The 26,313-nt window shown below is 41.6% G+C and overlaps 1 protein-coding gene across 1 annotated transcript in view; it reads right to left on the bottom strand.

Moving 5' to 3' along the window:
• The window catches only part of MYO16 (myosin XVI), a 474,546-nt gene that overhangs the window by 214,418 nt on the left and 233,815 nt on the right, over positions 1–26,313 (bottom strand). Inside the window, exon 15 of the mRNA XM_077807065.1 lies at positions 7,845–7,992. Within this exon, the coding sequence (XP_077663191.1) occupies positions 7,845–7,992 (148 nt within the window). The remainder of the gene's footprint in view (positions 1–7,844; positions 7,993–26,313) is intronic.

The raw sequence follows: 26,313 nt of genomic DNA, 5'->3' as shown, positions 1-26,313 counted from the left end.
GAGGACTTAAAAACAGCTGTCCAGCAAGCATTCCACTGAGGCCACCCACTCAACTCACACATACTACCAAACAGCCATAAAACTGTAACTAGTATGGACATTACCAACATGGTTTAGACTGAAGTTGGTGATCTAGAGTTGAATAGCTTCCAAACCTGTCACCAGTCCCTAATCCATCCAGTATCCTTTCAAACGATGATTCTAATATACATATTTAAATGGAATATGTCAATTTCTAAATGCTAATATACCTGATCACTTAAAGTAGATTATTATTTAATAACTTCAAATATGAAAATAATAATATAATTATTACCCCATAAACATTTAACAATTATCCTCTTTCTGACCACTGAGACTCTATAATCAGCTCTGACTCTGTCTAAATCATAGTGCATGTCTATCTACACCCTGTTTCAAGCTTCTTTCCAGGCCTTTTCTTAATGCTCTTTTTTTGTCCACAATAATCATACCTTTTCCCCCTCAGTATGAGCCAAACTTTCTCCCTTCAGTCCTTAGAACACACTTCCTTCACCAAGATTCCCACTGCAGATCAAATGCATGCTGATCTGCCCCGACACCATGTCTCTTCATTCTGTAAATGTCCAATGTAGCTTTCATGTCCCTCAAGGAAAGGACCTGTCTTAACTATGAGATTGTAAAGGATCATGCACATCCATAGGACTAGAAAAGAAACACGTATAATAATTAGCGTACATTTATTTTAACTCACAGTACAATAACTTTCTTAATAAATCTAAATTCAATCCATACCCAGACACAAAAGCAAACACAAAACAGGACAACCTGAAATTAACCTTTAAACCATTTATCATTTACTTTCATTAAAAACCGTAATAAACTTCTATAGTTCTTTTAAAACAGACAATACCAACAGAGAGCCTGGACATTCCAAATATAGCCCCCGCCCCTAATTCAAATGCATGCAAATGAGGTCATTCAAACATCCTTTATTCACCCAGTAGCAGCATCTTGAGAATCTCTCTTCACTCCTGACTCTCCCCTCTCTGTTCGGTCTTGCATCTCTAATACTATTGCCAATATCTCAGCATAGACATTCTGCCACCAATTGAAAGTTATCTGGTTAAAAACAGAATTTATTTTCCCCCTTATTTGTCCCTCCCTTTTCTATCACTGCTATTAGTTACACTTTCATCTCCGTCACCTAGGCTCACAATCTCAGCATCACACTTGCCTCCTTTATTTATTCCCCTCCACCTTCCAAGCTGTTTCCACAGTTCATGCTTTTCATTTCCAGAAATTGTTTTTCATCAGCATTCCTGCCTATAAAATCCTTGTCCGTGCCTTGGTCATCTCTGACATTGCCTATGGAAGTCTTTTCAAATCTTGCCTCCCGTTTCTCTCTTAATTCCCACCCACTCAGTCCATCAAAAATGTGAATGACAAAATCATCTTCCTCACTTCCTCTTCATCTTCATCAAAGCATCACTCCCATTTTCTAACCTATTCATTAGCTTCCATTCACTTATGCATCATTTCCAAGTTCCCAGCCCTGACAATTAAACTGGTGCACAATTCCAGCCCTGGCTACATCACAGGTCTTATTGTTCTGACTCCTTATCTCACTTTTTCCACTGTGTCAGATCTTCCTGCCTATCTGCTTCTTTTGTCTCCTCCCACGCTCAGCTTTGTACCTTCTGACATGTAGTAACCTGTGACTGGAATAGTCTCCCATCCTATACAAAACTACCATCATTCAAAGCCATCCCTAAAAATACATCTTTCATGATCCTTTCAACATCACTCCATCAATTGTAGCGAGAGAGTGAAAGGAGAAAGTGTTCGAAATATATATATATTTTTTAAAGAAGTGAAAATCTACAACACTTAAAAGCTGGTTCATAGCCAATTTCTTCTCTAGTCATTTGCTATGAGATTCTGGCCCAGTTGAAATCAATGGCAAAAGTCTCATTTCATCCCAGAGTTTCTTGTTTGTACCATCTATTAACCTCATAAATCAGCTTCTCAGAGAAGGAACAACAACATGTCATCCATGCCAGATGAGGAAGCTTAAAATAAATTAATAATATTTTTTATTTCTTTAAATAAAAATGTTCATTTTTATACTGAAAATCAGGAACAAATAAGTGTTGTTTTAAAGCCTTTCCTACTCATCGTGCTTGATTAAATCTCAGTGGGAACAAAGGCGTAGCCAGTGACCTTAACAAACCGTGGATAATCTTGAGACTGTTCAGTCTTCACTTTAATGGCTGCAATTTTAAACAAATTAAGAAAGGAACAAAAGTCAGACACAAACCATTTCAACCAGCTGAGCATGAACTAAAATTCAGTTTCAAAGGGGATTTTACCTAATTCAATTTGTTATTAGTATCATGCTTACACATGTTTAAAGAAAACATGACAGATTCAATCATTGGTGTTACCAGAATGATATGATCTCATCGAAGTATCAGTCAGAAAGAAGAAGTTGATGATGGGCCAAATCCTGCTTGCCTTACTCATGCAAAGAGTGTCATGATGTTAAATTAATCTCTTGTGTAACTGTGGCAACCAGGATGAACCTGGCTAACTGAACTATTCGTGTGTAACAAAAGCATAATACGGACCAAAATGTTTCTTAACAGTGAAAACGACAATCTACTGTATATAACTTTAGCAAAGCTTTATCAATAAAAGTAACTTTATGTATATATTCTGCTATCAATTACTTCTGGAGCTGGATATGATGTACAAGTGTAACTTCGACAGACCCCAGTCGTCAGTGGGCGGGATTGAACCTGGGACCTCAGTGCATGAGCCTCTACTGCATGAGCTAAAAGCCAACTGCTCTTAGCTAAGGCTGTAGAGCAGACTCATTTAACTTTCTCTAAGTGGTCGGGGTACCACTAGATAGGATAGAACACCACACCCAGGAGTGTGTGGGTTACACATGTATCTATTTAGAAATATTACTTTGTTCTTTTTGAATATTGATCCGCTATTGATGAGATAATGTTTTTGTTCGTATGAATCTAATTATCCAGGTCTTTGCTGAGTTGTTTCTTGCTGGAACTCCTTGCAAAGTAAATGCAAACTGTGCTATTTTCTGAATAAACTCAGTGATTCCAAACAATTTTTGCTAAAGAGGAATAAATTAATGCTCTCAAGCGCAGCTAAACAATCTTTTTTGGTCTTAAAAGCCTTTAAAGGGTTTACAAGAAAAAAAATTAGAAGACAGATTTCACTGATTTTTCCCCTTTGAAATGATCTTTCTAGGGAAGCAATGTAGCTCCATATTTGTTTCAAAGTTGCTGTACTAGCTCATTCTATCTGAAATGTGGCAACATATTTAAATTCCAAAAGAGTAAGGAACTTAAGGTGTTACCAAGCAGTGCTACCATAAATATTTGTGCTTAAAAAAATCAGTGTAGATAAAGGTTTTCCACCAGAAATGAAAATTACATCATCAGCCTCTTTACAGGCCTGAAAATCTAGGACAGCTGTTTTATTCAAGTGTCAGCCAGTATGGAAGATGCACAAACTGTCAGAAAATGCCAAGGAAACATTCAAACACTGAGACATCAAAGGACCCATTTCTGATTTTTTTAATTATTATTGTTCTTTATTTTTTTGCTGTTATCTAGTTGAAGCTGTGAACAGATGACCAGTTTAAGAGGGAAAAAAAAGGAAGAGTTACTAAGCCTAGAGTAACTGTGATTCTTCAAGTTGTGTGGTTCACATGATTTCACTCTTGATGTGCATGTGCCCCTTGCACTCAAGATTAGATTATTCTGAGCAGCAGTGTTAGCTGGGGTTTTGCCTGTGTCCTAGATGTCCCTGTCCCATGCTGCCCAAGGACATAAAGCGTAAAGGAGGCTCAGCTGTGCCTCACCTTCTCCACCAATACAGAATCCTGGAAGAGTAAGACTCCGTAATAGTGGAATGGAGGACGAGTTGTGAAATCCATCTGGACAACACATCTTGATGCACTACAGTTACTGTAAGGTAAGCCACTGCTCTTTCTTCTTTGAGTGACTGTTCACATGGATCTCACTCTTGATGATTAAGAAATAGTTATCTGTTTCCTTGGAGGTAGGTATATGAAATCTTCTTTAACAATGACTGGAGGACAGACCTACCAAAAAAGGCATCTGCTCTAAAAGCATCTACCAAAAAATAGAGTCTTGTAAATGTGTGGACTTAGCTCCATGTAACTGCCCTACAAATTTCAGAAATAGGAACAGTCTTGAAACAGGCAGCAGAGGCTGTCTGAGCTGTACATAAGAACATAAGAATGGCCATACTGGGACAGACCAAAGGTCCATCCAGCCCAGTATCCTGTCTACCGACAGTGGCCAATGCCAGGTGCCCCAGAGGGATGAACCTAACAGGTAATGATCAAGTGATCTCTCTCCTGCCATCCATCTCCACCCTCTGACAAACAGAGGCTAGGGACACCATTCCTTACCCATCCTGGCTAATAGCCATTAATGGACTTAACCTCCATAAATTTATCCAGTTCTCTTTTAAACTCCGTAATAGTCCTAGCCTTCACGACCTCCTCAGGAAAGGATTCCCACAGGTTGACTGTGCGCTGTGTGAAGAAGAACTTCCTTTTATTTGTTTTAAACCTGCTGCCCATTAATTTCATTTGGTGGCCCCTAGTTCTTATATTATGGGAACAAGTAAATAATTTTTCCTTATTCACTTTCTCCACACCACTCATGATTTTATAGACCTCTATCATATCCCCCCTTAGTCTCCTCTTTTCCAAGCTGAAAAGTCCTAGCCTATTTAATCTCTCCTCATATGGGACCCGTTCCAAACCCCTAATCATTTTAGTTGCCCTTTTCAGAAACTTTTGTAATGCCAGTATATCCTTTTTGAGATGAGGGGACCACATCTGTATGCAGTATTCAAGATGTGAGCGTAGCATGGATTTATATAAGGGCAATAAGATATTCTCCGTCTTATTCTCTATTCCTTTTTTAATTATTCCTAACATCCCGTTTGCTTTTTTGACTGCCGCTGCACACTGTGTGAATGTCTTCAGAGAACTATCCATGATGACTCCAAGATCTTTCTCTTGATTAGTTGTAGCTAAATTAGCCCCCATCATATTGTATGTATAGTTGGGGTTATTTTTTCCAATGTGCATTACTTTACATTTATCCACATTAAATTTCATTTGCCGTTTTGTTGCCCAATCACTTAGTTTTGTGAGAGCTGTTTGAAGTTCTTCACAGTCTGCTTTGGTCTTAACTATATTGAGCAGTTTAGTATCATCTGCAAACTTTGCCACCTCACTGTTTACCCCTTTCTCCAGATCATTTATGAATAAGTCCTAGGGGAACACCACTAGTTACCCCTCTCCATTCTGAAAATTTACCATTTATTCCTACCCTTTGTTCCCTGTCTAACCAGTTCTCAATCCATGAAAGGATCTTCCATCTTATCCCATGACAACTTAATTTACATAAGAGCCTTTGGTGAGGGACCTCATTAAAAGCTTTCTGGAAATCTAAGTACACTGGTTCCCCCTTGTCCACGTGTTTGTTGACCCCCTCAAAGAACTCTAATAGATTAGTAAGATATGATCTCCCTTTACAGAAACCATGTTGATTTTTGCGTAACAATTTATGTTCTTCTATGTATCTGACAATTTTATTTCTTACTATTGTTTCAACTAATTTGCCCGGTACTGACGTTAGACTTACCAGTCTGTAATTGTCAGGATCACCTCTAGAACCCTTTTAAAATATTGGCGTTACATTAGCTATCTTCCAGTCACTGGATACAGAAGCTGATTTAAAGGACAGGTTACAAACCATAGTTAATAGTTCTGCAATTTCACATTTGAGTTCTTTCAGAACTCTTGGGTGAATGCCATCTGGTCCTGGTAACTTGTTACTGTTAAGTTTCTCAATTAATTCCAAAACCTCCTCTAGTGACACTTCAATCTGTGACAATTCCTCAGATCTGTCACCTACAAAAGATGGTTCAGGTCTGGGAATCTCCCTAACGTCCTCAGCCATGAAGACTGAAGTACAGAATTAATTTAGTTTCTCTGTGATGACTTTATTGTTGTTAAGTGCTCCTTTTGTATCTCAATCATCCAGGGGCCCCACTGGTTGTGGAATGAGCTCTACTATGGGTAGGTGGATCTAACTTGGCTATCTTCTAATAAGTTCTTATAGAGTGGACACCTATTCTGATAATCTTTGTGAGGGTAGTGCCTGACCCTTAAGTCTATCAGCAAAAGCCATAAACTGTCTAGGTACTGTATGTTCCTGAGCGTTTTTGTCCTGTTAAGGTACCATGACAATACCCTTACTACATCAAGTGTATGAAGTTTAGCTTCCACTGGGGTTGAGTGTGGCTTGGGGAAGGAAGCTGGGAGATGAATAAATTTGTTCAAATGGAATTCTGTAACAACTTTGAGACAGAGCTTGGGATGAGGCCTAAAGTGACTGTCTTTATGAAACATGGCATAAGGGAGATACTGCCATGATGGCCTGTATCTTCCTTTCCATTTGAGCTGACATAATGGCTACTAAAAAGTCAGTCTTCATTGATACATAGTAGAAGGAATAGGTTTGTTAAGGACTCAAAGCTGGTACCCATCAATCCTGTTAACAATATACTGAGGTGACAAGAAGAAGGGGGATCCCAAACTGGGAGGAAAAAAAAAAGCCTGTAAGGAATCTAGTCACTGAAGAGTGAGAAAATATAGCATGGACCTGGACAGGAGAATAATGTGCAGATGTTGCTGCCATATGAATCTCATGGAACTAACAGAAAGTCCAGATTGTTTAAGGGCTAATAAATAGTCTGGTAGAGCTAAAATGGGTGTTGTTGAGGGTAACAGCTGGTACTAAGATGATCAGCTGGTTTGGGTTCTCTATAAGTCAGTAGCAAGACAGGGTGTGAATCTAGAGTGTACCAGTTTGCCGCACAGTACCATTCCATGTGGACACTGCTAAAGTGCAGTGAACGTGCTGGAGTGGAGTCTGGCTTGCTACTGCACTCTGGGATGTTCAGTGGACCGTGTAGCAGTATCCACAGAAAACATTACCGTGTGGCAAGCTGGGGTGTTGTAGATTCACACTTTGGCTTGCTGCACAGCAACTTGCCATGTAGACAAGCCCTTCGTCAGTCTAGCTGAGACTTTCCTGCTTTGGAGCAGAATGGTCCGAACTTTCCCTGAACAGCTTCTTTTGATGACTGTTAGCCAGCCAGCATCCAGACTGTCAGATGTTTGGAATGTCAGATCTGACTGTTGTGCTGTGAGACTGTGTTGGGCAAAGAGGCAAAATAACATGGGGCTGTGCTGAGTGCTTCACCAGATCTGAATGCCATAACTGCCTGGCCCCTGCTGGGACTCTCATGTTCATAGATCCTGCATCTTGCCTCAGATTCTTCAGGACTCTCAGTATCATGAGGATCAGGGTAAGGTATACATCAGTCCCAGAGTCCAGGGGAGGAGAAAGGGATCTGACGGGAATCCTTTGCTGGAGGTCTCTCTGGAGCAGAACACTAGCATTTCTTGTTCTGGTCTGGGACAAACAGCTCTAGAAATGGTTATCCCCTTTTTCAAAAAAAATCTAGGGCACAGGCCTGGCCCCCACAGAAACTTAATGCCAAAAGAATCTGATCTCATATGCCTGGGTTGCATGTACACTGAGAATGAAACCCATGTGGACAATCACTTAAAAAAGAACAATAATTTTAAGCAAACATCTTTTCAAAATGAGGACTCTGTGTTCAACAGAAGTTGAAGGTGCTCAGCATCTCTGAGGAGTAAGGCATGAAATAGAAAAAAAAATATTAGCTCCATAGCAAACATGAAATTGGTCTCCTACCTGTGTGCAGACAAATTACTGAGGTACAGGCTGTACTTTTCTTCAGCCGACAGCCCATCCATCAACAAGTAAAAAACAAGAAAATTGCTCTGGTTGAGAGGCTGCATGACAACACGGGACTTCTCCAGCATGTACGTATAAATCCTTGCTGATTAAAACAAACAAACAAACAAGCGAATCATTAAATGGATTGTTTTTGACGTAAATTAAAAACCATTAGCTATCACAAAAGATGGAAAATAGACATTTACGCCTTATATAAGGATCTAATAGTACAAGATGAAAGACAAACATAAATTTAATGCAAGAGCCATAGTCAAAACGCTGCCAGTAAAAACCCAAGAGGTTATAAATATAATGGGTGAAATCCTGGCTCCACTGAGAGTTAATGGAAAAACTCTCTATTGGTGAGCTTGGTAATATTGGTGGTCTTATATATTTTGCTTATCAGAGGAAACAGTAGTCAAACCCTTGAAAGAGGGAGAAACAGACCAACTATAATGTAACTATAAACCTTCCCTGAAATAAGAAAAGAAAGAAACTGAAGTTAAAATGAAATGCAGATATTATCTTTTATTGATTATGCACTTAAAGGAAATGCACTCCAAAAACCTTAACTCTAAATTAAACTTGTTTTGTATACAGGATAATATCAGTACTGTATATTCGGTAAAGTATGCAGCTAGTTTCAACATAAACTTCAGTGCAACATAAGCATTTAATAACTACTGATAAAGTATTTATGACAGATGGTATGGATCTGTAAGTGTTTATGACAGATGGTATGGTCCCTAATTCACAACAGAAATTTAGCATGTAGATGTGGGGATGGGTGTTGTGTTGAAGAAAACCCCAATCTGTTTGTCTGAAAAGATGATACAGAAATTGGCTGGGGCAGAGGTACGCAGACTGCTCTGTGAAATGCAGCATCTGGGCTGGATCATTGAACCTTTAGAGGACAACCAATGAGCATCATTAAGGGACTTTGTGTCCTCGCTGAGCCATCTCCTAGAGTGGGCAGTGAACCAAGACCCTACTGTGCATATACAGAACTGGATAAGACTGGTGTGGTGTGGGGTGTGGCAGGCCTAGTTCAAAGGAAACATGTCTGGACATGCAAGCTGACCCAGAAGGATGGATTAGGTAAAACAGATGGTCCGCAAGCAGGCTGACTAAAGAGTAGTCAGAGGAGAGAACTGCTTTTATGAGATGTAAACTAATCATTCACTTCTTTGTCTTCTCTGTAACTATTCTGAGAATGACTATTTATTTTGCTCATTCGAAGTGTAAACCTAAATACAATAAGCACTGTTTCTTTTCTTTTAATTCTATTTGCTCTCTCTTTTTAATAAATCTTGTCTTGGTTTTGCTTACTGGTGTATGAATAGTTGGTTCCATACAAACATCCACGAAGAGAGGTGCAGAAAAGTAAAGCATTTTTGGATACTACACCTCCTTCTCAGTCTCAATCAAGGGGCATAAACAAAGGTGTCTACTCCCAGTAAATTGGGTTGCTATTAGGCTGCAGTAGATGAACATATGGGGAAAAGTCAAAGAAGGTGAGAGTTGAGTGGGGTGTTGGTCACAGTGTGCATTGTAATGGATTTAAAGCTGCATATGTAACTGTTCTGACTGTGTGTTTTGGGTATTGCACTTCTGCATTTCTGGAAGTCCTCTGTCTCCTACTACATGGTTTTCAAAGCTGGTCCGCTGATTGTTCAGGGAAAGCCCCTGGCGGGCCGAACCGGTTTGTTTACTTGCCACGTCTGCAGGTTCGGCCGATCACAGCTCCCACTGGCCGCGGTTCGCCGCTCCAGGCCAATGGGGGCTGCGCGAAGCAGCGCCGGCCAAGGGACGTGCTGGCCGCCCTTCCCGCAGCCCCTATTGGCCTGCAGCGGCAAACCGCAGCTAGTGGGAGCCACGATCGGCCAAACCTGTGGCCCGCGGCTGGTAAAGAAACTGGTCCAGTCCGCCAGGGGCTTTCCCTGAACAAGCGGCGGACTGGCTTTGAGAACCACTGTCCTAGAAGCAGCCACCATTTCTGTTCAACTTAGATATAACCTCTTACAGAAGATATACACATTGGATCCATACATGTACTGTCTTGCATCTTGTGCAGTCATTTATGTGCAAAGGGAGCGAAAAGTAGTTATAAAATTATTCCATTCTGATTTGAAAGAATTATACACCCATTTTTTCACAAGTGTAAATGATTGGAAAAGGTGCAAGGCAGTGGAGAATTGGGCCCATTGTACTCTCATGGAAACTCCCCCTCTCCTTTTTGTTGTTTTCCTTTAAAGTCATTTACACTGAAAGTTTCTCATTGTATATATAAAACGTAATAGTTATAATGATAAGGATTTCAGTGCAAAAATTCCCACTGGCGGTGCCAAGCTTTGACTTCATCTCTAACGCTGCCATTAGCAATCAAAATCACTATCACAATTTTTTCCCTAAGAAGAGATGTTAGGACAGATACTTCAGGGCTGTATGGCTGCTTTGTGCCACACGTGTGACATAATCTTGACCTAAAGCCATGATTTTAACCATTCCACAGAGGATGAACCCACTGGGGTCATACAGCCAGCACAGGACATAGAGCCAGCATGTCAGTCATCTAGCCTACTGTTGGTACAGTAAGAAAAAGGGGACAATGGTGGAAGAAAGAGATGTGTCTTGAAAACCATTATGCTGATCCTGGCCTGTGTTTTGGCCCCCCATTTTACTGTTGCTGCACAGCATTTACTGCAGATCTGCTACTCTAACACAGATCGACAGCACAGGGAATCTGGCCTGAACAGAACGGCCCAAGAATCAGAGTCATTACGTGACTGCGGTTCCACCAAAGTGGAATAGAAAATATGAATCTGATTAATTAATAAGTTAAACATTCAGTGATGCCGAACACTTGTACATGCCAACATTATCAGGCCTTATTTAGGCAGTCAAAACTAAAACCAACCTCATTCAACAACTTTAAGAAATCCACTTAAATAATGATAAATGTGCCTATTAATCATCTTGGTTTGCTCATCTCCAGATATGGGAAGAACTGTTAAGAACTATCAGGTTTCTGATCAGCATGAATCAAAAACATCATCCTCTTAATGCAGCTTAATAGAATTCAGAAACAAACCTAACAGTGCACTATTCTTCTATAAGGTGAAATATGTTTTTTTAATCTGTGTGTGAAATAAAATGTATAAAGTTAAGAAAATATAATAGAGTTCTAAACCAAAGATGTACTGTATTATTTTTGTCCAGTAGAAATTATGCCTATACACAGCGAGGAAATTTCCACTCCCTTTCATAGATCACTTGACTTAGTCAGTAGCTACAAAGTCAGCAAGCAGACTCTGTATTGTAAGTGTGGACATTGGGTCCTTTTTTCAGCAATTCATTCTTTGAAACTGCATCTCTCTCTCTCTCTCTCAAAGACCATGCTGTCTTCAGCAGAGCTGTTTCAAAAGACAAAATAATGTTTGATGGATTAGAGCTGAACCATTTTGTGAGAATATATCAGAGAGCTGTTTTGGCTCCACTCTCTTCACTTTTTGTATAACAAAAAATAATACTCTGAAAAGTGGTTGAGACCTGAAACCATTTTTTTTAGCCAATCACCAGTACTCGTAACACACTGTTTCCTATGCTGTAATGACAAACATTTAGGGGAAAATAAATTCTGCTTCATCTCATGAATCAGGCTGTGTCCTTATGCTTTAATTCTATGGAACTTACTCTCAGAAATAATGGCTTTCTTTCTGAAAGTGAGGCTTGGGAACAGGGAAGTAGGAAACTGTCAGACTTGATTTCCTTGGGGCTTAACTGCTGACTTTCTTTTCAGATTTCTGAGAAGCTGAATACCCTGGCTTACTTCCTTATATCCATGACAGCCAGGTGTCAACTGACTCAGGAAGACATTTTTTCCGCCAACATACTGAAATGTCCACGTTGGGTCTCAATTAACTTCTGGCAATACTAAAATCATCTGGTGTCATTTCTGTGCAATCAGTCTCTTCAGTGACTAAGGAATAAATATAAACAACTACTATAGTCTATCAGGCCAGCTCCAACTTCCATTAAACATTTAACATTTAATTTGCTAGAAACATTTAATTTGTTGTTCTTTGAGAGTCACCCGGATGCATTCCCACTTTTGGGACCTGTTCACTGGTGGTGGTAAGTTTGCGGCCAAGTGGGAATGCTGTAGCCATCAAAGAAGAAATAGCAGTTGCTTCAGATTATAGTTAGCATATTCCCAGAAAGGTAATACACAGAATGATGCTCTGAGAAACAACAGTAGGGCACCTGAGCAATTTTAGGAGGTCTTCCCAGTGTTAGACAGGGCTTGAGGGGAGCAAGAAGAAACATTTTGGGATTGCATTGCTTTGGGGAAGGTGGAAGTTCAGACTGTGAGGTCCATTAGGCAGCTATGGAACTTTAGGACCTCACCAGACTGTAATTTATGAGTGGTCCTGGACTCCTTACTTACATTAAACTCTCACAGAGCAGGATCTAGGAGTAGCACTTTCTACCACTCCACATGACTGGTAGACTGCTTACCATCCTGGAGCACAATGACGACCTTCATTATACATGCAGCTGGACTATAGCAATGCGATATCCATGGCATGAACCATTAATCCTTCAGAAACTCTGAGTACATAATGCTGCAGAACATCTCTTCAACAACATGGGCTACCACAAGTGCATCAAGCCTGTCCTCTGCTTTCTATACTGATTTTCTATTGAGTCAAGTTCAAACTCTTGGTCCTTATCTTCAAGGCACTCAATGACTTGGACCCAGCATATCTAAAAGATCACCTAAAGCTTGGAATTATAGCCAGCATGGGTTTGTCAAGGACAAATCATGCTGAATGAACCGAATTTCCTTCTTTGACAGGATTACTGGCCTAGTGGATAGAGAGGAAGCAGTAGATGTGATATATTTTGTTTTTGGTAAGGCTTTTTTATGTTGTCCCACATGCTTTTTTCATAAGCAAAGTATGGAAATGTGGTTTAGTTGAAATGAACTATAAGGTGGGCGGAACAACTGGTTGAAAAACTGAACTCAAAGGGTAGCTATCTAGGGTTTGCTATCAAACAGGGAACATGTATATTGTAGGGTTCTGCAGGGGTCTGTCATGGGTCTGATATTATTCAATACTTTCATTAATAGCTTGGATAATGGATTGAAGAGTATCCTTATAAAATCTGTGGATGACACCAAACTTGGACAGGTTGCAAGCACTTTGGAGGACAGGATTGGAATTCAAAATGACCTTAACAAATTGTAGAATTGGTCTGAATTCAACAAGATTTCTGCAGCCTAGAGCACGGGTCACTTTCAGCTTTAAACTAGTATAAATGGTGGAATATCTGTTATGTGATGTCTTTATATCATGATTTGAGGACTTCAGTAAATCAGCCAGAGGTTATGGGACTGTTACAGGAGTGGGTGGGTGAGGTTCTGTGGCCTGCAATATGCAGGAGGTCAGACTGGATGATCATGGTGGTCCCTTCTGACCTTAAAGTCTGTGAGACAAAATTCAATAAAGGCAAGTTCAAAGCTCTACATTAGGAAGGAAAAAAAATCAAACAAACAATTACAAGTTGGGGAATCACTGACTAAGCAATAGTACTAGTGAAAGGGATCTGGGGGTTATAGTGGATTACAAATTGAATATGAACCAGCAATGTGATGCAGGTACGAAAAATACTATTGTTCCCCTCTACTCAGTACTGATGAGGCATCAGCTGGAGTATTGTCTCCAGTTTTGGTAGCTACACTTTTAAGAAAGATATGGATGAGTTGGAGAGAGTCCAGAAAAGTACAACAAAAATGATAGGAAGTTTAGAAAACCTTACCTAAAAAGAAAGGTAAAAAACACTGGGCATGTTTAATCTTGAGAAAAGAAGACCAAGGGGTGACCCAATACTAGTTTTCAAATATGTTAAGGGCTGTTAGAAAGAGGATGGTTATCAATTGTTCTCTATGTGCACTTAAAATAGGACAAGAAGTAATTGGCTTAATCTGCAGCAAGAGAGATTTAGGTTAGCTATTAGGAAATTACCCTTAAAGTTAGAAAAATTTAAGTACCAGAATAGGTTACCAAGCAAGGTTGTGGAATCCCCATCATTGGAGGTTTTTAAGGACAGGTTAGACAGTCACTTCTCAGGGATGCTCTAGGTATACTTGGTCCTGCCTCAGCATTGGGGGATGGACTAGATGACCTATCAAGGTCTCTTTCAGTCCTAAATTTCTATGATTCTATGTAGAATGTGACCGACAACTCTGCTTCTCAGGGAAAACAGAACTTTCTTCTATAAGGGTAAACCTCATCTGTAAGCAGATGGAGCTCTTTCAGAGGCTTGCTGGAAGCTGTTGATGTTTGGGTTTGGTAGGGTTATTTATTATGTACACACTATGTGATTGTATTACAGAAGGCAAGATCAAAGAAATGCACCTTGCTTTTCAATCAGAAGATGGTGAGATTTGTGATGGTCCTTGAATTTCCTCAGAAACTAAGAACAACCAGAAAGCTCACCACTTTCTGCTCCAAAATCACGGTGTGTTTCTTTGCCCTGCCTTCTCTAATATAAATTCATAGCAGTATGTATATAAAAAAAGATAAATAACCCTACCAAACACAAACACTCAATTGCATACACCATTCCTACCTTGGGGAGAAGATGAAAGAAAGAATAACCATGTGTGGCAGATGTTAGTGATATTACTTAATGTACTACAGGAAGACCTTCAGATACTATTGTGATGAAGGAGGTATAAGACCCTACAGAGAAGAGAAGAGAAGAGAAGAGAAGAAATAGGAATCCTGAATCTTTAAACCAACTACAGGATTTTGTTATTTTTTAAGACCCTGACTTATGAGGACTATCAGTCTCCATTTTTCAGCTGTGCACTAAGGCACATTTTTAGGGTGAAAAATGTCCTTTCTAATTAGGGCTGTCAGTTAATAGCAGTTAACTCAAGCAATTAACTCAAAACACATTAACTCTATTAAAAATTAATTGGGATTAATGGCCGTTTTAACAATAATAGAATACCAACTGAAATTTATTATAAATATGTTTGGATGTTTTTCTACATTTTCAAATATATTGATTTCAATTACAATGCAGAATACAAAGTATACATTGCTCATTTTATATGATTATTTTTATTATAAATATTTGCACTGTAAAAAAGATAAAATAAATAGTATTTTTCAGTTTACCTCATACAATCTCTTTATCGTGCAAGTGAAACTTCCAAATGTAGATTTTTCTTGGTTGCATAACTGCACTCAAAAACAAAACAATGTAAAACTTTAGAGCCTGTATCAGTGTGCTGCTCTTTTAAGACTGCTGACAGCATGTTCCACACTTCATCGCTCTCAGATTTTGGAAGGCACTGCAGATTCTTAAACCTTGGGTTGAGTGCTGTAGTTATCTTTAGAAATCTAACATCTAGCATTATGCCCCATATTCTTCATAGTAATATTATTATGAGTATGGCAAAATTATGATGTATTTTGTGCAAGATAAGGCACGTGAGATATCATTGGAAAGGTTAAGATTTACTGAATATGATTACCCTACTTGTATGCATATATCATTTTTGTATCTGAAGTTAGGAATATTGTCTATGCATCTATTACAAATGTGTTTACACTTGGGGAACGCCCACTAGACAGAATGCAATCAGTCTAAATGGCTAGCTGGGAAGAGCGATTTGGGAGAACAATAGGCTTCAGAAGATGCTAATCACCCACCTGCCTCAAACAGCCTCTGAGTTATGACTGCAGGGACATGTGACCAAGTCACCTGGTACTGGACTCCATGATACTACTAGTGTTTTTCCACTGACTCGGGGTGGGGAATCAACCTGCGAGACAAAGGATTCCCGCCATATGCAAAAACTATTTAAGGCAGGGCAGTGAAACCATCATGGTTCGTTCTTCACTGACTCCCTGCCCAAGAAAGAGGACTCCTGGAAACACCTGAGAAACAAAAGGACTGAACTAGGGGGAAGGGCTGACCCCAGGCTAGAGGGTTGTCTAGCCTGTGAATGGAATATCTAGAGATTTAAGCCGCAAACAAGTGCAGCTTGCCTTCAAGACTCTCTGCAAACTGCCTAGAACAACATTTAGGGTGAAAATTTGCTGTTCATATCCAATTTAATTAGTATATTAAGCTTAGATTGAGTTTTTGTTTTATTTGCTAGGTAATCTGCTTTGATCCGTTTGCTATCCCTTATAATCACTTAAAATCTATCTTTGTAGTTAATAAACTTGTTCTGTTTTGTCTAAAACCAGTGCATGTAGAAATCATAACTTGGGTTAGAAAGCTGTATATATCCCTCTCCACATTGAGGGAGAGGGCAAATTTCATGAGCTTACGCTGTACAGTTCTCTGTGCAGTGCAAGACAGCACAATTTTGGGTTTACCTTCTAGAGGCAGGTATGCACTCCAGTATTGGGTAATTCCTTAGCTGATTTCAGTGTCTGTGTGTTTCTGCAGCTGGATGAGTCCCTACCTGTGTGCTGGTGAAAATGTGAGACTGGGAGCGTCTGCAGTTTGTCGCAGCATTACAGGGTGACAGGGATCCTAGGCTGGTGGGTCAAGCAGGCTCAGTGATACCTCAAGTCCTAGGTGGCACCCCGAAGGGGGGGAACCTGTCACAGGTAGCTTCTTTGTGTTTTTTCATATCTGCAGTGAAAGTGTTCTTAAATTGAACAACATGTCCTGGGTCATCATCCAAGACTGCCATAACACAAAATATGTGGCAGAATGTGGGTAAAACCACAGAGCAGGAGACATACAATTCTCCCCCAAGGAGTTCAGTCACAAATTTAATTAAGGCACAGTTTTTTTTAATGAGCATCATCCGCATGGAAGCATGTCCTGTGGAATAGCGGTCGAAGCATGAAGGGGCATACAAATGTTTAGCATATTTGGCACGTAAATACCTTGCAACATCAGTTACAACAGTGCCATGCGAACACCTGTTCTCACGTTCAGGTGACATTGTAAATAAGCAGAAGGCAACATTACCTTCCTTAAATGTAAACAAACTTGTTTACCTGAGCGATTGGCTGAACAAGAAGTAAGACTGATGGGACTTGTTGGCTCTAAAGTTTTACATTGTGTTATTTTTGAGTGCATTTATGTAAAAAAATTCAAAATTTTAAAGTTGCACTTTCACTATAAAGAGATTGCACTACAGTACTTGCATGAGGTGAATTGAAAAAATATTATCTTATCTTTTTTACAGTGCAAATATTTGTAATAAAATAATAATATAAAGTGAACACTGTACACTTTGTATTCTATGTTGCAATTGAAATATATTTGAAAATGTAGAAAACATCCCAAAATATTTAAATAAATCATATTCTATTGTTTAACAGTGTGATTAAAACTGCGATTAATCACATTTTTAATCTCATGATTAATCACAATTAATTTTTTAATAGTTTGACAGCCCTATTTCTAATGTATATACTTATTTTATTCACATTCAGGGAAGGAACATGAAGCAGCCTTAACATTTGTTTCTCAGAATATTTGGGGCATGGAAATGAGCAAATTAGTCCTGTTTCTATTGAATAAAGCACAACTGTACTAAGTCGCCAAAATGAATATGAGATGTTATTGTTTGATGTAAAATTTAGGTCCTTTCTCATATGTTGAATCACTTGTGATAACAAACCACTGTATTACTTTGGAGGCTCTTACTCACTTCCTTCACATTGAATTATTGGCTGTAATTTTGTCAAGCATTCTCAGTTCTTGTTTCACCTCAGTGTGCATCTTCTATGATAATTTGACGTGAGTCAGACCTCGTAACAAAACATCTTTCAATAAGGTTCCTAAACAACCTAAAATCTTGCCGGTCGTGACCTAATTTTTAAAGTTTTGTTTACAAACCAGCTGCATTTGTCCCTGTTTGCATAAATGTCAGTTATAAAGTCACATCTCAAGAGAATCTGGTGCTTTTGATATTTACACTGTTCATTCATGTTTAAACAGTGCAAGAGACGGTAAATATTGCTGCAAATGCTCTTCCATAGAGATACACAAAATCACTGAGTGGGTTTTAATCTACAGATCAATACAATGGGCCTGATCCTCTTCTCACAGTTGAATAAATCAGGTGTAACTTCACTGAAAAAACTGCAGTAAGATGGCCTATTTCAACTTACAGCTACTAACAACAACGTATTAGCCACTTTTCCTGCTACATTCCTTGTCTTCTGGCACCTTGGCATGTAAATGATGACATCTTAAACTCCCTCAGACTCAGTAAGAGTCACTGGGCCAAAGTCAGAGGTGATGTGTAACCAGGTGTAAGTTACATATTAGTATATGTTAATGGACCTGATTCACCACCATATTATTCCAAACACTGAAATCAACTAAGTGGTATAAAATTGAAGTAACAATCCTGAATCAGAGCCTGGAAGTTTAGCTGCATGTAATTCATGGTGGAGAAAGCTGGTTCAATGTGTGGCCCCAGATCAGTCAGCTAAGAATGTGTATTCTGGGAAAACAAAAAACAGACCCCAGGCATCTCAAACTGAGTACTCAAAATTAGTAGAAACTTTTGACCTTAATGTCTCAGTGGGTCCATTCTGCATATGCAAAATGGAGATAATACCACCACCTCATCTCATAGGGTTGTTGTGAAAATAAATTTGTTAATGTTTGTGAAGCACACAGATATTGTAACGATGAGTGCCATAGGAAAGTCCATGAGGAAATAATAATTCTGTCTTCAGAGCAGGATTTGAATAGTGTGCAGTACATTTAAGGCATGGGGCCACACATTGAACTATAAGGATAAAACAAAATATATAATACAGTAACTCCTCACTTAACGTTGTAATGTTCCTGAAAAATGCGACTTTATGCAAAACAATGTTAAGCGAATCCAATTTCCCCGTAAGAATTAATGTAAATAGGGGCGTTAGGTTCCAGGGAATTTTTTTTCGCCAGACAAAAGACATATACATATACAGTATAAGTTTTAAACAAGTTTAAACAAACAGTTTAATATTGTACACAGCAATGCATGATTATGCAGCTTGGTTGAGGTGGTGGAGTCAGAGGGTGGAATATTTCCCAGCGAATGTCTTGCTGCTGAATGATGAACTAGCACTTGCCTGAGCCCTTAAGGGTTAATATGCTGTTGTTAATGTAGTCTCACACTCTACAAGGCAGCATGGACTGAGGCAGGAGGGAAGAAACACAATAGATGCAGGGCAGTAGTTGCAAACACTTCCCTGCAAAAACTGAACATGATGATGAGCCCACGCTATCCAGCTGGAGCGTACCGCTCCCTCCTCCTGAGAGCATATGCACGGCTGCACAGGTACTGACTTTCCAAAGTGCTGGGGGGTGCATGCATGAGTGAGAGACGTGCATTGTCCCTTTAAGTACAGTGACGCCACTACAAGTATGTTGCCCTTTTAGGCAGATCAATCAGTTCAGACAGGAAGCAACAGCTTCCAGCAAGCTCCCTCCATTCTGTCCCGGAGCCCTGTCCCCCTCCTCCGCTTTGTGAAGAGAGGGTACAGAGCGGGCGGCAGAGGCAGGGGGACATCCTGACATCAGCACCCCTCTCCTGCCCTCCCCCAGCAAGCAGGAAACTCCAGGGAGCAGCTCGAAGGCAGAGGGCAGGAGCAGCACGGCAGTGGGGGGAGGGCCACCTGAACTGCTGATGGGCAGTTGCCCAGCCACGGTACCTTACAGGGAATTTAGGGTAGCTGATGGGGGTGGTGGAAAGCTGCCGCTCCCCACTCCCCCCCCCCCCCGGTTCTAATCCGCATGAGGAGGGGCTGCTCTTCCTGCAAGCCGTGGACAAAGAAGGCAGCTGCCAAACAATGTTATAAGGGAGCATTGCGTAACTTCCCTAAGTGATCAACAACGTAACAACGAAACAACGTTAACTGGGACGACTTTAAGTGAGGAGAAAAGGAGTACTTGTGGCACCTTAGAGACTAACCAATTTATTTGAGCATGAGCTTTCGTGAGCTACAGCTCACTTCATCAGATGCATACCGTGGAAACTGCAGCAGACTTTATATATACACAGAGAATATGAAACAATACCTCCTCCCACCCCACTGGAGTTACTGTAGCTGCTTATCAGTGAGCATCTCCATTATTTGTCCTGTGGACAAAAACAGCATGGCTTGATCATGTGGTAGGTTGCACTCATTTCTTTGGGTGTCCTCTCCCCCCGGTACCTGCAGCAGTGCTGCCATCTTCTTCAGCTCCAGGTGCCCCTGCAGGCTGTCAGTCAGCCTATACAGGTCTTGTCTGCTTTGGTCTTCTGGCCAGGTCACACAGTCCAAACCCTTTTTTACCCTTCTGGGCTTAATTCTTTTTCCACAATCAACTCAGCAGGGTCCCTACCCTCAGTTGTGGCCACAAACAGACCCTACGATTTGGCTGTGGCCTAGTGTGATGGGGTGTGCGTTAATCCCACACTATGGGTGGAGGAAATCCCACCCCTCATACCATGCTGGGCATGCTCCAACTGTTGTGCTAGTAGAAAGGAGAGCAGTTCAGCTCAGTCTGGGCAGGCCACTGAGGAGGAAGCATGGTTGGTGGAGGCTCCAGGCTAAGAGCCGCTACAGCCCCTGACTGCAGGAACCAAAGATCCTAAGGACTCGACCGGAGACCTGCTACCTAAAGTTGATTGGTGGAAGTCAGAGTTCCAGAGAGCTACCCATGCCAGGGAACCCAGAGACCCCAACAACATATGGACTACAGCTTCAAGAAACACAGTAGGAAGGGGCCCTCAGAAGCGGAGTGAGTGGTATCTCCCACCCATGTAAAGTCAGTGTGTTGCAGTAGAATCCCTGCTGACTGGGTGGACTTGCCACTGACAGGGCCCTGAGCTGGGACCCAGTGGATTCGGGTGGGCCAGTGTTCCCCTACCACAGCCGCCACCTCCCTTTGGTGGCAGCCACATGGACTCTGGCCATTGGGCCACACTATCTTGAGTGCATGGACAGTCTGGTAGACTGCAACCATGGTGCCCTCACAACCCTGATCCACTCCCAAAAGGGGGACGAGGTGTGCATACACTGCAACACTTAAGCAGCATTCTTCCTCACTCCACAGGTTCCAGCCTGGAACTGTCTTGCGAGCAGCAGGCAGCTCCTTTTATTTCACCCTGCTAGGCCTTGATTGGCTGCTGCTGGTTGTTAGCCCTTCTAGTGGCTGGAGGACCACATCTCAATGGCTCCCAGGATGCCTCTCTAGGCAAGCCTTCAGATGAAATACTGGCTGCTCTTTTCTTCTCAGAGAACTGGCTCCTGAGGTGAGGTACAGCAGAGCATCAGGGCCTCCAGTAGGAGGCCACAAAGGCCTGCTACACCCTGTCACATGCCTCCCACTGCAGAAAGGAACCAGGGTGTTGGTCTTGTCCAAGGATAATATCCCTTCCTTTTTTTCCATGACTTTTGCCCTTCCCTGGGTACAATTCATTACCTGCCCATGCCTATATGGGTTCAAGCAGGGTGATCCCATTGACTATCTTCTATAGGGCTACTGGCCTATTTACCTCCTTTGATCATTTCTTCCAGCATGGGGGCAGTTCTTGTTTGGCTGCCTCAAGGAAGTCTGCCAGCCCTTTAACCATTTTTCTTGTCTCATCAGTGAATATGACAATACTACAAGTCATGTAGTATTCAGTATGTCATTCAAAATAAGTTGCATGTCTTGTAATTCTAGTCCTCCAACAGCATTGGCGGTAACCAACAGCACTGTGCAAGATGGCTTCTCTGCCTTTTTGGGAATGGCCTTCTGGAGACACTCACATGCACAGCCTTTGGACACAAAGCCTTTTTTATCCAATTCAATTCCATCTTAGGATTTCTAATTATTACCAAATCACATCTTTTTTCCTATGGCCTTCATTAAAGAGTTTATGAAAGCCCATTTCTGAGCCTCTTGGACCCACATCACATTGTGTGTGATGTTACCGGTTGGAGAATCATTTTTGTTGTTCTCCCCTGAAACGTTCACTTTTGCTTATAGGCTAGTCTTCCTTTCAGCTCCCATTTGATTAGAACTGTGTGTTGATGTTTCCAAATCTGTGGTCTCGGGGGGGAGCATCAGCTCCTCTTCTTGCACTGTGGCTCCTTCTTGGGCATGCCATTTTCCCTTGTTGGTCTGGCAGCTTTCCTTTCCAGAGATCTGAGTACTGCCTCAGCCTGTTTGTCTTGTGCCTGACATTCCCCAGAGCTCAATTCACCCAGAGGGCTGCCTTCTCACTTTCTAGTAATTTGATTCTTTTATCACTGGTCTTAACTTTTCATCAAGTTCCCTCAATTCCTTTTGTAACAGCAAGTGCTGTTGTTTGTCGCCCTCCTCCTTCATCCTCGGGTGGGCTGACTCTTGCTCTCACTTTATGGCTTGAGCCAGAACCTCAGTCCATTGAAGAGCTTATTTTCTCTAGCTCCTACAAGAATAGTGCATTTTGGCCCTCTATAAGGTTGAGTTATGCCATGACTTCCTCCTTGACTTTATCAGCTGCAGTGACCTTGTCTTCTAATTTTCTGCACTCTGTTAGTTGTTGAGATTTTTGGGTAGCCACAGAGATTACTGTATCACCACAGCCTCTATGGTTGACACAGCCTCTGTATTGGTGTATGGTGCGGTACTTGAATACTTACCCCACTCCCTTGTGGGGACGTAAGCTTCCTGGTCAACTGTCAGCAAGCTTTCTACTTCAATGTCCATGCTTGTGTGCTTATTACAACTCCCTGCTCTCTCCTGGATCATCATCCTCTGTCCTCTCAGTTCCTCAATTTGTTACTGGTTATTTGTTGAGCTGGTTATTGGATCAGAATGATTCTTGTAGCTGGGTGTTGAGGTTGTCCCATTTTCCCATGAACAATTCTTTCTCGCTCTGTTGCTGCTGAAGCCCCAGGCTGAGCATTATATTCTACTCTTGCAAACTGATCTGCTGGGTCTCCAGTGCCGCATCTGGTCCTGGAGGTCTTTCAGAGCCACTTCATGTTCCTTTCACTGACTTTGTAGCTAGCCCTGCACTTTAGAGACATTCTATGTAGCTGTCTGTAGATCCTGTTGCAGTTTCAGTTTATAAAACAGCAGAAATTTCAGCTCTTCATCCTTCCTCTGCTGGATCTCCTTGATCTTGGCTGTACAGTCGATCTAAACAGCTTCCTTCTCATCTGTAGTTGCTGGAAATTCTCTTGCTTCTCCTTTAGCTCTTCCTTGTCCAGCTCTTCTTGGAGCCAGGAGGTCTCAGCCTGATTTGCTACCTGCAGACTTTGCAGTTGCTCCTTTAGCAACCTCTTTTCTTCCTTTTCCATCTTCGATTTTAGCCCCAGTTCCAAAAGTAGCTGCACGACTGGCGAAGGACTGGTGCTTGAGTCTGGCTGTTGGCCTGGATCTCTCACAGTTGGTCATATAGCTTGTTTGCTCTCTTCTATTCCCGGTGTAGCAGCTGTTTCAATGTGGCACTGCACTATCCCCATTCTCAGTGTCTTTCACTTCTTCCCTTGGCTGGTTGATTAAACCTGTCTGGCTGCCCTTTCCAAAAGGCTTCCATCAATAGGTCAAGCCCTTGCTCCTCCTGTTTCAGTTCCCGGGAACTTGTCCTGTAAACTAGTTCCCTCTTCCCTTTATCTATCTAATAGCCATTTGCCTGGCATTTCTTGGACTCTGAGTCTATAGCTATTCCAGCCGCACTGCCCTCACCTCTAAAGGAGGGAGGGAAGATCTGTATTTGGACATTATCATATCTCCTACTGGCCTTAAACCTGTATTTGCTTTCCTAAACCAGTTATCCCCAGTCATGCTGCTGCTTTGCCTCTTTTTGATTTGAGCTCTGCTTCCCTGCTAAAATCAGGATTCTCTGCTCTTTTGTATTGGCCACCACTGTGATGGTCCATCCCAGTCAGGTGGTTTCTGGCCTTTGACACCTTGTTCAGATGTGCAGTCATCCAAAGCCTGGAGTATTTTAGCCATCATCTGCCCTTATAAGTGTTAGAGCTGCACCCTTAACTGATGGACCTCTCAGGTGCTAACTCTGGCTTTTTCCTGAGGAAGACCCTGCTCCCTTTTGAGCATTTCAGCCAGCCCTTGCATCTAGGTCCAAGTAAGTAATTTCTCTCACTATCTGTTACTAGCCCTATCTGCCTGTTGGTTAGTTACTAGGCTTGCACCCTTTGCTTGAATAATTTTACCAGGAAAGTCCACATTTGCATCTCTAAACTGAATAACTTCTCCATCATCTCATTAGTTTTCTTGCCCCATGTGTTCCCTGGGATGCTGGGAATTTTGGGACCTTCCCCCAAGTTTCCTCACACTAGGGTCCTTGCTTTCTTCCCTGCAAGTGCTGGGGTTCTTCTGAATGTTTTGTTTGTTTGTTGGGTTAAGACTCCTGCATCAGGTGCTTTAAACTTCTGAAACTCTCCTGCCCGGTGGCTAAAGGAGACATCACCATATCCCTGATAAACAGTGGGGACAGTGAACCGTGTGATAGAACCCGGTCTTGACTTTCATACCTTAGATTTGTCGAGTTACATTATTTCTCGTACCCCCATAGTGAGGTCCTCTCTATTTCCATTTCAAAATCCTTGCCAGATTATGTCTCTTTACATGCTCTAGCTCCCCACACATGAAACACATTACCTTTGGGACTTCACTCTTCTTAGCTCTGGGGCTAAGTCTCTTTAACAGCCATCAGAGTCTCTGGCATCTGAGAGCAGGCATCCTTTGTGATCCAGACCTCCCCTGGGTGCTTCAGTACTCAGCACCCACCAATAATTCCTTTTATCTCTGTTACTCCAGGGGCAAACCCAACATGTAGGTCCCTCTTGCCCACAGTACCTGCCCCATTAGCAGGACTGTCTGACTTCTTCTCCTTTGGTGTCTGTGATGGCTGGGCCTATCCGGACACTGTCATAGTGGGCTCCCTACCAAGCCTGAGACTAATGCTCCTGGACTTGTTGCTGCTGCTTCATCTGAAGATTCAAGATATCGGCGATCTCATGCTTGAGATGGGCGTAAGCATTGTTTTGTATTATGATCCCTTCTTGATGAAAGGCAGTCTTGCATCCTGCTTTTGGTACCATATTTTGGTGAGTTACACTCACTTCTTGGAGCAACCCCTTGTGTCCTGGCACAGTGGTGCCATTTTCTTCAGCTCCCTCTGTGCCCTGCGGGTCTTCTGTGGCTCAGCCCTTCCACTGGGTCACACAGTCCAACCTCCTTCCTGGGTACCACAAACTCAAAAAAAAAAAAGTTCCTTGCCCTTTAGCACCAATTATAACACAATAGTTTCTTACCCATCTGAGCTTAATTCCCTTTCCTCAATCAACCCAGCAGAGTTTCTCCTGCACTCCTGCCCTCAACTGTGGCCACAAACAGGCCCTGCCCGGGCCTGGTTCCTTTGACTGCGGCCTAGGAAACATCCTTCTTCACTCCGCAGCCTACAGCCAGGAACTGTCTTGCTAGCAGCAGGCAGCTCCTTTTATTTTGGCCTGCTGGGTGTAGACTGGCTGGTGCTGGTCGCTAGGCCTTCTAGCTGCTAGAGGACCAGATCTCCATGGCTCCCAAAATGGCTGCTCCCGGGATGCCTCTCTAGGCAAGTGTGGAGATTTAATACCAGCTGCTCTTTTCCTCTCAGAGAACTATTGCCTGGCATGGGGTGCAGCAGAGCACTGGGGCCTCAAGCAGGGGGCCACAAAGGCCTGGTATATTTGATCTCAGATCATGTAATTAAAGGCTGTATTGTATAATGCATAGGGAACCTTAATCTGGCATTTCCTAACTTCTGACTGCTTGACTTTGCAATCTTAATAATGTTATGTTAATCTAGGTGTGTGTGTTTCTCTGTGTGTGTGTGTCTGTGTGTGCTAGTTATACATGGAGTAGCTCTATTGACTTCAATTAAAGATACATGAAATATAGGATTTTTAAAACCTGGGTTCTACAACCTTTAGCTTTAATCTTACACCATCAAGTCAAAATGTGGTTTTAGTCCATGTTGACGTTTAAATCACCTTCTTTCTTCAAATCATCCTGCAGTGATTTATAAATGAAAAACCTTGCTTTACTCGTCTTAGTTTTAAATTTACTTCATAAGTATCATATTCCAACTGGAAAAAATCCTTTTAGTTACACACACCATGATATTTTCATCATGAAGGGAAAAGAATAAACCGTCTAATTTTACTAAAGGTGCAGTGAGCTCTCCAGAAGAAAATCAACTGAGATTTTTTGTCCTTATTTCTGTGAACTGAAATATACTCAGAGAATGTACTTAGGGGACTTCTCTGAAAGCACAGACCAATTTGGAATGTTACAAAAATGGATTATTTTGGAAACATGAGGACAATTCACTCTAATTTACCCAGAAGCTAGACTGTAGCTTTTGCCACATAGCTGTGCCACTCCAGAAGCTTTTCAGGGAATTTTG

This window comes from Eretmochelys imbricata, chromosome 1 (genome assembly GCF_965152235.1).
Source record: "Eretmochelys imbricata isolate rEreImb1 chromosome 1, rEreImb1.hap1, whole genome shotgun sequence".
Classification (NCBI taxonomy): Eukaryota; Metazoa; Chordata; order Testudines; family Cheloniidae; genus Eretmochelys; species Eretmochelys imbricata.
Note: the sequence above shows the minus strand (reverse complement) of the source record. Positions and strands in the feature narration are given on the sequence as shown.